The sequence below is a fragment of the Urocampus carinirostris genome, chromosome 9, assembly GCF_059441175.1.
Source record: "Urocampus carinirostris isolate Australia breed hairy pipefish chromosome 9, RoL_Ucar_1.0, whole genome shotgun sequence".
Taxonomy (NCBI): Eukaryota; Metazoa; Chordata; class Actinopteri; order Syngnathiformes; family Syngnathidae; genus Urocampus; species Urocampus carinirostris.
The window spans coordinates 22,069,747-22,084,385 of record NC_142357.1 but is presented as its reverse complement, the minus strand read 5'-3'; the positions used below and the strand labels follow the sequence as shown (position 1 = coordinate 22,084,385).

The following is a 14,639-nucleotide window of genomic DNA, read 5'->3' as shown; positions in this document are numbered from 1 at the left end:
GCTTCTGTTCCCTGCTCACAACAATATGGGTTTGGCAATAATGGACATAGCCCGCACGAGTGCAGTTCATTTTAGGCGGAAATACTGTAATGGCAAAAAAAATGATAGCCAGGCCCGACAAAAGTGCTCTTTGCTGGTCCCTGCTAGCAGCAATATGCGATCGCTATAATGGATTGCAGCCGTTCAAGTTCAGTTCACTTTTTGGTGGATAGAATAGAAACAAAGAGCCGCCACCAAAGTGTGCTCTAACAGCCCTGCTCACAGCAATATGCAATTGGGGATAATCGCGGAAAATGTTTCTACCTGCGAGCCACGAGGCCTAGAAGTACAAATTGCACAATACTGAGGTAGTACTGCATTGCACAAAGATTATTTGCCACACTATTATTTATATTTTGGCCAGTCCTGCTACAGTATACAGTACACTATAATTTTGACGTGTATAGTCGTCTTTGGAGTTGAATCATTTAATGTTTTCAGCATTTGAAATTGCTGTACATGCTATGTAACATTTGACATTAGTGCTGAACCGTCTGATAATGTCTGCCCGTTAAATTCCCACACTGATATTAGGATAATAACTTTCTGATTTAAAAGTATTTCAAAATGTTTAATGAAGTACCGGGGCACCACAGCGGGGCAGTAGTTAGCACGTGTGCGGCACAGTGCTGAGGTCATGAGATCCAACCTTTCTGTGTGGAGTTTGCATGTTCTCCCCGTGCTTGCGTGGGTTTCCCACGGGCACTCCAGTTTCCTCCTGCATTCCAAAAACATGCATGTCAGTTTGATTTGCCGGTCCAAATTGTCCCTAGGTGTGAATGAGCGACTGAGTTGTCTGTCTCTGTCTGCCCTGTGACTGGCTGGCAACAAGTTCAGGGTGTCCCCTGCCCACTACCTGAAGATAGCTGGGATGGGCCCCAGCACCCCCGTGACCCTACTGAGGATAAGCGGCGCAGATAATGAATGAATAATAAAATACCTGTGATTACTTTTTTGTGCTAAACCCATTAAAAATGGAATTTACTTTGCATCTAAGTTTTTCTGAATATTGTTGGCTTCAAGTACACGAACTTTATCACGGACAATTTTTTTTTTTAGCAAAATCATCCCAGGGTGGTTTGTGAAATAAATATTTTAAAAGTAATTGCTTTCTAAACACGTCAATATTCAATGTATTCTTACTTTAGCGTAAAAACAATCTCAGAAATTAACTTTGTGGCAGATTAATAGTGTGATTTCATCCTTCTGAATAAAAATAATAAATTCTGGAAAACACTTCTTTAAAATGACAATGATCTGTATTTGTGCTTTGAGATTTTGAGAGGAATGAATGCATATTCAAAATTTTAGTCTGGCAGTAAACATTTAAGAATGTAAACTAGTTGCTTAAAGCTCTTAGGTTCAAAAATATTCCATAATTTTAATAAAATGTCTCATCATTGTCTCTCATGGGTTCGGTATGGTGAATGATTGGTTAGCGCGTCCGTGGCACAGTTCTGAGGTCATGGGATCAAATCCAGCTTCCAGCCTTCCAGTGCGAAGTTTGCATGTTCTCACCGTGCTTGTGTCGGTTTCCTTTGGGCATGCCGGTGTCCTCCTAGATCCCCAAAACATGGATGTCAGGTTAATTGGCTGGTCCAAATTATCCCTAGGTGTGAATGAGCGAGTGAGTTGTCTGTCTCCGTGTGCCGTGCGACTGGCTGGCAACCAGTTCAGGGTGTCCCCTGCCCAGTGCCCGAAGACTGCTGGGATGGGCTCCAGCACCCCAGCAACTCTACTGAGGATAAGCGTTGCAGATAATGGATGGATGGATGTCTCTTATGGTCTTAAATTATTCCCAAAATGTCCAAATATGCTAAAAAATTCATATGGAGATTTATTTACCATATACCTCCACATTTTTTGCATAAATTGTTGGTGTAAATCTTGATTTCTACTATAAAAATCAAAACCAGGTGTTGAGAGGTTAGGGACAGTTGTGTCATGCTCCACACTTGGTTGGCGCCTTCTGGATAGAAATGTAATATGCATTTATGCTCATAAAACTTTGAGAAATATGTGGTTTTTTTTAGTTGTGGATTTGCCTTTTCCGGTGGATAAATCCTTTAAATCCTAAATATCAACGCTCATATCTACTCAATTTTGCAGGTCAAAAGATTTCTTAAACCATTTAAGCATGATAACAGGTAGAGCTGCTTTATTTAAATGTGTTCATATTAACCAAAACGTAATAAAGCGAAGTTGAATTCATGCCGAGTTCTCTCCAAGCACGGAGCCTGGAACCTTCTTCCGTCCTGAGGTTGCCCCGCAGGCTGTTTTGCTGATTTTTGAACATCTTAACTACAGCGACACGCCGCCACCTCATCTTCGCGGAAGGTCACATTCTTCCTCCCGGCTCTCGCCAAAACAAAGCCGTCCTCCAAAAATAGTACCGGTTCTAAGTCACAGAGTGGAGGGGGAAAAAAAGAGAATTTTCCTTTTTTTATTATGACAAGATGAGACAGAGGTGGGAATGCAGATTTTAGAACAAGGCCAGGCAAACTACAACCCACCGGCCACATACAGCTTTTTCATCCGCCCCGCCAAACGAAAATGGTTAGAATGTAATGACAATTTAAAAAATTGTAAATAATGTGGTGTTATTAAAAAAAGTTGGGTTTTTTTGTGCTCACTTGGTCCCCACTCTCCCTCTAAGTGTCAACAACTAAAGCACTACTACAGAAATATTGCAAAAAAAATAATACAAAACTATATATAGAATTTAGTGCTTGACAACATGGACCTAATAAATATTTTTTTTCTTTCAATTTGAAAAGAAAAAAATACAATAGAAATACTCCCAAAAATACTATAATAGTATACTACTATAATACAAAATGACTACTACAGAAATATTACAACAAAATACTATTAAGATAAAACTTCAGTAATACAAAAATACTACAGAAATACAATACAAATAATACTATGGAAATACTGCAAAACTACTACAGACATACTACAGAAACTCAACTACAGTAATACTACAAAAATACTACGGATGGAAAAACTTCAAAAATTCTTGTACAGAAATACACTACAGTAATACTACAATACACACATACTACTACAGTAATATTACAATGGAAACACTACAAAAATACAACTACAGTAATACTACAAAAATTCTGCAGATATCATACAAAACGATGCAAATACTACAAAAATACTACGACAAAAAACTTTCAAAAGTAATACAAATATGCAACAATGGTAATACAACAAAATTACTACAGAATTATTACAAGAATCAGACTGCAGAACTACTACAAAACACAAAAAAATACAACTGCAGTAATACTACAAAACTAAATATCAAATTAAGTGTGTAAAACAGTGACCTAATATATTATTTGGCTTTAATTTTTAGTGTTTCGCAGCACGGAAGCGGAGTGGTTAGCGCGTTCGCGGCACAGTTCTGAGGTCATTAGTTTAAATCCAGCTTCCAGCCTTCCTGTGCAGAGTTTGCATGTTCTTCCCGTGCTTGTGTGGGTTTCCTAAAAACAAATCAAAAAAGAAAGATAGCGTGTAGATGTCTGCATGTGTATTTTTTCATATATAAAAAAGATTGGGTCAGTCCCTTGACCAAATTTTTGAACCCAACGCGGCCCCCGACTACAAACAATTGCCCACCCCTATTTTAGATGATGATGATGTAAAATACAATCCATCCGATGAACTTTCCATTTTTTAAAGCCTTGGATAGTGAACAAAGTCCAACTTTCTCTGGTATTGCTCAATTGGAATTCAGCGCTTTGATGAAGGATTCCGTCTTCCCGCCTTCGTTAGCGATGCGGCAACTCCATAGGGACGCGCGCTCTGATTTGTGAGGCCAGCAGTAATTTGCTTTCCACAGCATTGATCCTATTTAATAACCCCCATCCAATGCTTCATAATTAGTTTCAGCAACATTTTTACTGTTTGTTGTGTTCACAAGTCTAATTTGGACACAAGTAACTTGTTTGCCGATTTGCATTTTATAAACTGTCTGTAATTGTGCTTAAAAAATCAAAGGTATAAGAGTAATGTAACTAGGGCTGCAACAGACGACTATTTTGATTGTCAACTACTCACCAACTATTGAAACAATTAGTCGAATAATCGAGTAATTAATGTATTTCTTGAATTTAGCATGAACATTTAAAAAAGGGAAATAAAATTAACACAAGAAAAATGGGTACACTTCTTTTTTAACATTCTGAGGATTCGTACAAAATTAATTAAAAAGCCCTATCTTAAACCAATTAGGCACAGTGTTATTGGTTCAGTACAGACATTAATCCATGAATAAACCTCTGTCCATTTTTTAGGGACAGGCAATTAAATAACAAAATTACATCAGGTTAACGTTTGTTATCCCTGTAAACCAAGAACAGGCTCGTGAAAAGCAAAAGAACAGTAAATACAACAAATAGTATGTGTGTCAGATCCAGAACTGGAGGAGGACCCAGATGCGTAACGTTTTCACTCAAGCTTTATTTTACGGGAATGGGGCAGTCATGCGCGTGAACATAAATGCCAGTATTCGGCGATCGCTGGGCAGAAGAAGTAAGAAAAAAGTCTTCAGCAGACACCAGACAGACGGGGTTGATACCGGACAGGACGGGACAGACAGGATCGATGCCAGATATACGAGTAGATACTGGACAGCACGGGACAGCCAGGATCGATACCAGATACACGAAAAGATACCGGACAGACGGGATCAATACCGGACAGGACAGACAGGATCGATACCAGATACTGGAGACTGGAGTCAGATATCAGACAGGACGAGACAGGCGGGATCGATATCGGATACTGGAGACTAGAGGAAGATACCGGGCAGGAGGAGGTAGACGAGATCGATACCAGACACTGGGGACTGGAGTCAGATATCAAACAGGACGAGATAGACGGGATCGATATCGGATAATGGAGACTGGAGAAAGATACCGGCAGGAGGAGAATGACGAGATCGATACCAAACACTGGGGACTGGAGTCAGATATCAAACAGGACGAGATAGACGGGATGGATACCGGACAGATTACACAAGCAGGATACTGGACAGAGTCAAAACACACGCCTTGCGGGTGCAGAGGTTCGTTGACGGACTGGCACGGGGTGAGTGAGAGCACTGAGCTTAAATAGGAGGGAAGACAGTCAGGCAACAAGCCGCAGCTGGCGCCAAATGGGCGGGCCAACTAAGGGCAATGGGCAACCGTGACAATGTGCGTTTTTTGAAATACATTCAACAACTTAACGATTCCCAACAGAAATTAAACGTTTTTAACAACTGAGGTCTGTCGTTTTTTACCGGCAACCATTTTATTTCAAAGACGTTTGAGGCACAATCTGGCTTAAAGCACAAGAACTCTTTTATAATAAAATATATGCGCATAAAATGTACACTGCATGTCATCAAAACTGTATTGGCTTGAATGTTACTTGAATTTAACTGAGGCCAGTCAGACTCTGTTTTATTCAATTGTTGTACGTGCTCTTTAAATATTCGCGCGTCACCAAGGTACTGCCATGATACGCAAGTCTGCTCTGCAAACTTTGTCATTTTATTCGCCGTATCCAGGCTGAAATAACCACAAACCTTAAAAGTTTTCTTATTTGTACTTGATGTTGACACCACCGTTTTTGCATGTTCGAGCTTCAGACAGAGACGCTACTGCGCATTAGCGACTCTCAGCAGACATTACATACGTGTAAAGATGCCTCACTCTGTTCGAAAAAACGTGTCTGGCGACGATAATCGACAGTGGAATTCATTGTCAACTGTTTCTACTATCGATCGCTGAAGCCCTAAATGTAACCATCCTCATATACGTACTTGTATTTATTGATCAAATCACACAACACTGCTTCACATCCCTGCCTTTCCCCACAGGCGGTCTACTATGAGGTGGGCTTCCTGGTCTGTGCGGCCCTTGGTATCTTATTCACCATCCTGGTGCCAGTGGTGGGCTTCTTTTTCTGTCTTTGTCGCTGTTGTGACAACTGCGGTGGCGAGATGCATCAGCGGCAGCGGAAGAACGCAGACTGTCGCCGTGGCCTGCTTGGAACGCTGCTTTTCTCCACTTCGCTGGTCATTACGTGAGTGTGCCTGAAATCGCGTAATACGATACGTAACAGGTTTTTTGTCACAGTTTAAGGTGGACACAAATGCAGGCATGCATGAGTAGAGGATAAAGGATGACTTTCAATCGCAAAGCATAGGAACAAAGTTACAAACAAATGGTCTAAAAGACAACGAAACCTTCCGATCCAGGAACAAAAACCAAACCTCACGTAGAGGTGGAACCAGGATGAAACTGTAAGACATAGTGGTAAAGGTTAAACACAGTGTGTTGTTTAACCAGTCCTTATAAAGGGTTACGGTAATCAAAACCAGATGTTGAGAGATTAGGGACAGTTGTGTCTTGCTCCACACTTGGTTGGCACCTTTTGTGGGAAAGTGGCATGCCGAATTTTGACATTACCTCCCCCTCAAGGGCCAGAGACCAGATGGACCCCAAAAAATTATCATGAAGACAGTAACACAGTTTCCAGCCAAAACAGGGAGCCCCGTAGCAGCCGGGGGCTCTCCTCGCAAGCAGGGCAGGAAGCCGGAAGCTGTCCTTGCAGCGGGGCTGCGTACCGATTATTATTCAAAAGTATATACAGTATAATAAAGATTACTATATTGATAATTAATATAAATTAATGTGAAACAATTTACTGTAGCCCTAAGCAGCACATTTGTACACAATTTTTGTATTTTGCACTCATTTCCTTATTTTACACTTTTCCTTATCACTAACTTTTTTGGAACCCATTATTACGAGGTAAAAAGACAATAAAACACGAAAATTAAAATAAAAAGAGATATTGTCCCTCTCAAACTCAATCCGGACAGTGACAATTGACAGAACAGGAAGAAGAGATGGCAAACATGTAGTAAAGCCTCCAAGAATACTGTGTCGGAAGTGTTTTTTTGTGTTTTTTGTTTTACTAATTTAAATTTAATATTTGTAAGTTAAAATCAATCATTGGAAATAACAACAAATTGGAAAAAAATGTTTAAATTCCCATTTAAAAAAAGTTCAACTTTAATGACTTCTGTTATCCCTCGTCTATTGCGATTAATAGAGACCAGAACCCCCACAACATGCTAAAATCTGTGAAGTAGACAACCGCCCCCTCCTTATATTAATAATAACAACAATGCCCCTCTTAAAACGTTTTTTCCCTTTTTTTTTCCTTTCTAATTTCACCCATCTCATTCTTGTTCCACCTGAGTTTAACTTAAGTGTCCTAAGTGTTCCTGGATTAAAAAACAACTTAACTTTTCTTAAAGTCAAGTTAGGGTGATGAGGTTTGTTTTGGTCCTCATTTCATTGAGGGTTCTACTCAGGTCACTGGGGAGATTTAATAAGTCAGATCGCTCCCTAGTGTCTGCGCGTCCTGCTTTGGAATTTTCCAATAAGTCCGACTCATTCCACTCACCGACAATAGTCTGCTCCCGTCGAAGTAAATACACCCCTGCTGGGTCACTGTGGCAACGTTCTCTTTTCCCACTGATAAAACACACCATGCAGAATATGTACACATGATGGAGGCGGAGCCTGTTTTTCAGGCTAAGAGTTGTTACCTTAGACACCGCCCGTTAAAGGTACAGTGTGTATTACTTGAGCACCAGACGTCACCGGAGTTTTCAGTCCAACTGAAAACGAGTTATAAAAAGCAAAAGGAAGAGTATAATCTATGGAGACTCAAAGTAGCCGTAACATTTGCGGAACCTTTTAGCAAGGTATTTGTTTTTGGGATATCCATAGCAGCAATATCGCAGACAATTGTGTCAGCTCCCGTTATAGGTGATTCATAGGTTTGTTCTCTTATTAAAATTGGAGAAATACAAAGGAGATTTCAAAGGACACCAGTTCCTTATTTTAACTATTATTATGTTGTTTTAACATCATTGACGACATTCATGTTGCTGTTCTTTGATAAACACACCTCTTGGGGCTGATCTGTTTTTTGTCAAGTCATGTTCATTTGTATAGCCCTTTATTACAAAAAGTCAAAAAGGCCTGCATAGATGATAGCATGCATTAGACCCAAGTGCCTGAACGATAGCTCGAAATGCATGCACCATGCAACAACCAGGCCCATCCTCCCTCAAGGACAAGAAGACGAGAGTATGAAGTTAACATCACTCATAAGCTATGGATAGAAGAAAACTTTGTCTTAACTTTTCCACTTAGGTTGCAGATCCTTTCTCAGAGGGAAGGGCATCCCACAGCACTGGGGAGCGAATGGACAATGCTCTTGAGCCTGGGGATTTCTTCTTGGCTCTTGGAATCACGAAGGGACCAGCATTTGTAACCTTGAAGATTTAATTAAAATGCTCAGGGGTGAAAGGCAGAACAGTAAATAGAAGTATTCCCTGTTTCTCCTGGCAAGTTCAAAATCCATTCACATCTTCGCTCTTTATTTTGAGTGTCTACTAAAGTTTAAAGTTAAGATGGCCCGGAATTGCTAGACTTGGCGTTGTTGGCCATTTCTACTTGGGTGAGATTATTGGGGCTGTGGTTTGCTGAAAAAGCGCCAGAGAACCACTAGGGAATGCCAAAGAGCCAGATGGCTACATGTAGCTCTAGTATACAAAGCAGATATTTATCTATTGTGTTGGTATTTATTGGGGGTCCTTCTCTGTCTTTCTTTATCTCTCTCTCCCTTTCTTTCCTTATCTCTCTCTCTTTCTTTCTCTCTACACGACGAGCCTGGCCCTCATACTGTAAGTGTGTCTTCTACCATGTGGCCGCAAGCTAAAATGAGTTTGAAATCCCAGATTTACATATTTAAAAGACAGCCTAAGGATATTTTACACACAAACACACATATAAATAGCCAATTTTTGCCATATACATATAGTATGTATATATATATATATATGTATATATGTATATATATATATATATATATATATATATATATATATATATATATATATATATATATATATATATATATATATATATATATATATATATATATATACTCTCATCTCCCCTATATACTCTCATCTCCATCCTAGCCCATCCCCGGCCGGAGATGGCTGGGATGGGCTCCAACCCCCCCGCGACCCTAATAAGGATAAGCGGTACGATCGTATATATGATCGTACTAACAAAATGAACTGCAATGAGACAAACGTTATCGTCATTTTTGCAATAGCGCCAAAAAGACAACTTGTCTCATGTTGTTACCCAGCATGCATTTCCCCGCTCTATTTTCGTCACGGGCTGTCTAACACCATTAGCGCAAAAGGTCGCAACATGACGAGCTCGGCAACCCCTAAGCGCCGAGACAATCCCGCGGGGGGGTGTCTAATTAATGATAATGTTGACGCCACCCACACAACCTCAAATCTATTAAATGCCCCGCTTGGAAACAGAAGTCGTAATCTAAGACAAGCAGTACAATACTCCTTTTAGTATTTTTTTCTACAATCTATGAATGCTTATGCAGTTTATAAATCTAAATTATATAATAATTGTCTCATTCAGTGCCATAATGTTTCAATTAGTTTTCAGAAGCATAGTCCCTGAGTGCCAAAATGTAAAAACATATGTGGTCTGTCTTGGGTAAGTACAGCCTGGTTGCGCCCATCTCCAAGCAAATATATTTTCCACCCGGTCTCGAACCAGGGACTTTTCTCTGTGTATTTATACATATACAGTAAGACCTCGGTTATCGCGGTTAATGGGGACCAAAACCACCCGCGATAAGTGAAAATCCGCGAAGTAGCGGCGCACCTTAAAAAAAAAAAAAAAAAAAAGTCACCGGCACAGGGCACACAAGTCACTCGCCCAGTAGTAGTAGTAAAGTAGCGATGTCCCACTGTATATATATATATATATATATATATATATATATATATATATATATATATATATATATATATATATATATATATATATATATATATATATATACGTCTATTATCTGCACCTCAGTTGGGTCGCGGGTGTGCTGAAGCCCATCCCAGCCCTGAACTGGTTGCCAGCCAGTCGCAGGGCACACAGAGACAGAGGCACTCGCTCAAACCGGCCAATTACCCTGACATGCATGTTTTTGGGAATGTGGGAGGAAACTGGAGTGCCTGGAGGAAGTATATATAAGTTTAGTGTTCTTGCAATAATGTTATTTTCCAAGCAAATTGCTCTGTGTTCATGGAAAGGCACAAATGCAATCATAAAAAAAAAGCACCAAAGTTAAAGATCTGCTTGAAATGTATCCTTTCATGAAAAGCAATTTCTTGGAAACAAGCATGCTCAACTGTTGTTTACTAAACAATGATAGAAGCTAAAAACAGATTTAGGTCTCATGAAAGATGCGGGTTCAAGCTTTGCTTTTAATATAGCTATAAATATGAGTTTTACATAGGCATTCAAAAACGAGTCAAAATGGCAAAAACTGGCTAGCATTCGTCATTCCCATTTGAGAGAAATGTCTGGCAATGAACTACTTAATTGTCCACAATATGTACTGTCTGTGCATCATTTAATGGAAAAAAATGCTATATAATTAGAGGCAGAGGGGCAGTGCAATGCCCACTGAAAAGAAAACGCTTCTCAGTGACTCATGCTACCATAAGGTGACTAACAGTAGCGCTGAAATCTACTAAACGACGCCCGCCGGGCGACCAAGTAAAGGCAGAAATACATACATAGAGTAACATTTAAAAAGGGCCGGTGTTGACAGTTTGAATGCTGGGTTTACTTAGCAATGCATAGCACAGACCTCCTTCAAGGCTCAGCCGCTCTACAAAAACGTCTCCTACAGAGTGGTGAAAGCAGACAAGTGTAAATGTTGCTTTCTAAAATAGCACACATAGCCTTACCGTGTAACAACTGGACAAAACCTTGACGCAGAAACTGGAGTGTTGGCAATCAAAGCAATCAATGAATGGAGTCGTGCTTCGATTGGTGATTGGTACCTGCATTTACTACATTGTGCATCTGTGGAGAGGTTAAGTATCTAATAACGCAGTTTCTAAGTTGACTGCAGTTTAATGCAATTACAAAAATAACTGTTATCATTTGACACAGAAAAGAAAGATACATTTATGGCAATGAAAATAGGATCATTTCTGACGTAGAAGAAACTATTTGTCGATGTAGAACATTTACTTTGTTTTAGTTATTAGAGCAAAAGGCACCCAGTTTCATATGCGATTCTAAAATAACAACTTATTACGATGTTACTACTAAGTTGTCAATATGTTATTACTATGTTATTACCAGGTTAATTATTGGAAAGATGGTTAAATAAACTCAGTCAACCACAAAGGGAATTATTTTCTGGAAAATCACAACAACCCCCATTGGTGAGCCATTTTCAGAGCAGGTCCACTGACCTGGAGGGGGACACCCTGGTGCCTGCGGGCATCACGTTGGAAACACCTGGTGTAGAAAAGGAAGCTATGTTTCAGAATAGAAGTTTTTGCATAAAATTAGTTGTTTTTTGACGTTAAAAATGTGAGTTTTTGGCATCGAAAATAATTTTGGTTTTCACTGTAGATAAAAAAGCTACTGTTTGACATTGAAGAAGTTGATTTTGGCCATAGAAGAAAAAGCTGGTTTTTGGATGAAAAAGAATGGGTTAGTCTTTCGGGGGCCGCCCACACACGCTAAATCCAGCGTAATAGTAGCTAGTTTTCAGCTCAAATAAAGAATCTGGTATTTGGTCTAAAAAAGGACTTCTTGTATAGTAGAAGAAGCTGGTTTTTGGTGTGTAAGCAAAAAAGAAGATCCTGATATTGGGTGTAAAAGAAGCAGGAACTCGTTTTTGGCAGAGAAAAAAATGTAATTTTCTGATTAGTAATATAGCAAAGCGTGGCCATAGAGAAAATTGGCTCTGTTTTTCAGCTTTAAAGACAATAAAAGACCCCTATACTTTTTAGAAAACAAGAAATAAAAAGCAAGCACTTCGGTATTTTATGATTAATAGACGTTATACATAATACATTTTCCTTAGACATATTTATTCATAATTTCAAAGCCCTGATAACAATTCTCTTTATTCATTAATCGCCTTCATCAAGGATTAATTAATTCTATTTGACTACAAAACAATGAACGGTTTCAGCCACAAAAATACATTAAAATTAACAGTCCATTACATTTCACAAAATCCAATAGGAACATGAGAGCGCCACCCGGTAGGTGACAGCTCACATGGTGATCTTTCATCTCTTCGGGCTGGGAGGATTTCACCATCTATTAATAGTTTCGCTATAGAAGATACTCTCCATTGATCCCAGCTTTTTTTTTTTAAGCGAAGCCCGGAACAAAAAAAAGCCGCTTTGACTGCTGCGCTTTTCTTCCATCTCTCAATCCTTTTCTTTCGGGGATTACTTTTCGATATTTTCCCTTTTCTTCAAAGGAACTGACTGCGCTTGTTTTTAAAGACGCAACACTTTAGAAAGGGACTAAACGAGTACAGGTAGTTCTCCTTTAAATGTGTTTGTTTAATTGTGTAGTTGAGTGTTTTTCAACCTTTTTTGAGCCAGGGGACGTTTTTTACATTGGAAACATTTTGCGGCACACCACTAACCAAAATTTTTTTTAAATGACACTGAACAGTATGTTTAATTACAATGTAATTTATAATTCCCCCCAGTTTTTACAGCACAGACACTTGACAATGACATTATATTTGCAGAAAATGATTCGTAAATGTTTTGTAAAATTTAAAATTTTAAAAAGTGACATTGTATAACTTCTCACGGCACGCCTGACGATCTCTCAAGGCGCACTAGTGTGCCTCGGCACAGTGGTTGAAAATCACTGATGTAGTTCACTGTACTTGTCAATCATTGCATGTAGTGCAATAATTCATCATGACTCCTTGTACGACAAAATGTATTCTTTAACTAAAATAACCCAAAATGAAGTCAAGTCAAGTCATGTTTATTTGTAGAGCCCTTAATCAAAAGGAGTCTCAAAGGGCTGCACAGACCACAGATTATTGCAAATCACAGACTATTATTACACCATCCTGTGATCTAAAACCTACATGAGGGCAAAGAAAAATATAAAAACCTCAACATGAGGAAAATGAGGAAAACTTGAGAAGGGACCTGGACTGCACATGAGGTAATCCCCCTTTCAGGATGACTGCAATGGATGTTGCAATAACAATTAATACACAGATATCATCAACAGGAAATATAGGTCAATGATAAGCTATGAAATAGAAATGTGTTTTAAGCCTAGATTTAAACAATTCCACTGAGGTTGCGGATCACATCTCAGGGGGCAGAGCATTCCACAGCACAGGGGCCCGAATGGAGAACGCTCTCGAACCTGCAGATCTCTTCTTGGCTCTTGGGTACACTAGGAGACCATTTTCAGAGCAAAGGCTCCGGACCAGAACATAGGGGGAAATTAAATCTGAAAGATATGATGAAGCAAGTCCATGCATGATTTTGTCTAATACCAACAGAACCTGAAAATCACATCTTAAGATAACAGGGAGCCAATGCAGGTTAGCTAAAATCGGGGTAATGTGATCAAACTTTTTTGTCTTTGTTAAAAGCCTTGCTGCAGCATTTTGTACCAGTTGCAGGCTCTTGAGAGTAGTACAATACAGTAATCGAGACGGTAATCGAGAGGTAACAAACGCATTCGGATCAGACTGGGACAGCATAGGGCGAATTTTAGCTATGTTGCGAAGATGGAAAAAAGCTGTTCTAATAATATTCTTAACCTGGGTTTGGAAGGACGGATTGGGGTCAAATATGACATCTACATTTTTGACTGAGTCACTTTGAGCGATATTACATTTGTCAATGTTCGGAGCAGTTTTTGAGAACAAGTCACAGCATTTAGATGGACCAATAACTAACATTTTGGCCTTTTCAGAGTTAAGGTGCAAGAAGTTGAGTTATCTCAGTGAGGCAGGCCTCCATATTTCCACATGTTAGGGGGGCAGATTCCTCCATCGGAAGATAAAGTTGAGTGTCATCTGCGTAGCAATGGAAACTGATATATGAACACAGTTTGGAAAGCATGCAAGAAAATTAAGACATATAAATTTGTAAAACAAACTTATTAAGTATAAAGTAAAGCTGTGTGAGCCTTTGCACACAGAGGTAATGGTCTTTTTTCACCTTTTTAAAGAGTAAAGAAGGAAGGTTTTCAGTTTTTCCATTGCCCGCATGTTGGTTTATGATCAGGGAGGGTGTAATTGTGACTTGTGCAGTCCTTTGTGACAGTTTCTAAGTAAGGGCTATACAAATAGATCTGACTTGACTTTACTTGACAACTTAAACACAGAAGATAAGTGAGCAAGACGAAAGTGGCCTTGCATTTAAAGTGCATATACTTAAAATGAAAAAAGGATCTGAGGTTACTAGTTTTTCCCAAGGACAATGGAGGATTGATCCTGCCAAATATAGAAATAAATGACTTGAGCATTTGTTGAAATATCTCAAAAATATTGTGCACAAACAATCACCATCAAATCTTAGGAACTTGAGCTGTTTTGTAAGGAAGACTGGGCTAATATTTCCGTTTCAAGATGTAAAAAACTTATAGAGATATACACAAAAAGACTTG

At 39.2% G+C, this 14,639-nt stretch overlaps 1 protein-coding gene across 12 annotated transcripts in view; it reads left to right on the top strand.

Annotated features, from left to right (window-relative positions):
• prom1a (prominin 1a) overlaps window positions 1-14,639 on the top strand; it is an 87,343-nt gene that overhangs the window by 28,703 nt on the left and 44,001 nt on the right. For all 12 annotated transcript variants that reach the window (XR_015851248.1, XR_015851247.1, XR_015851246.1 and 9 more), the window contains one exon: window positions 5,921-6,126. Coding sequence is in view for 5 of the 12 variants with exons in the window: in XM_088343253.1 (XP_088199379.1) it covers window positions 5,921-6,126 (206 nt within the window). In the remaining 7 variants the exon portion in view is untranslated. The remainder of the gene's footprint in view (window positions 1-5,920; window positions 6,127-14,639) is intronic.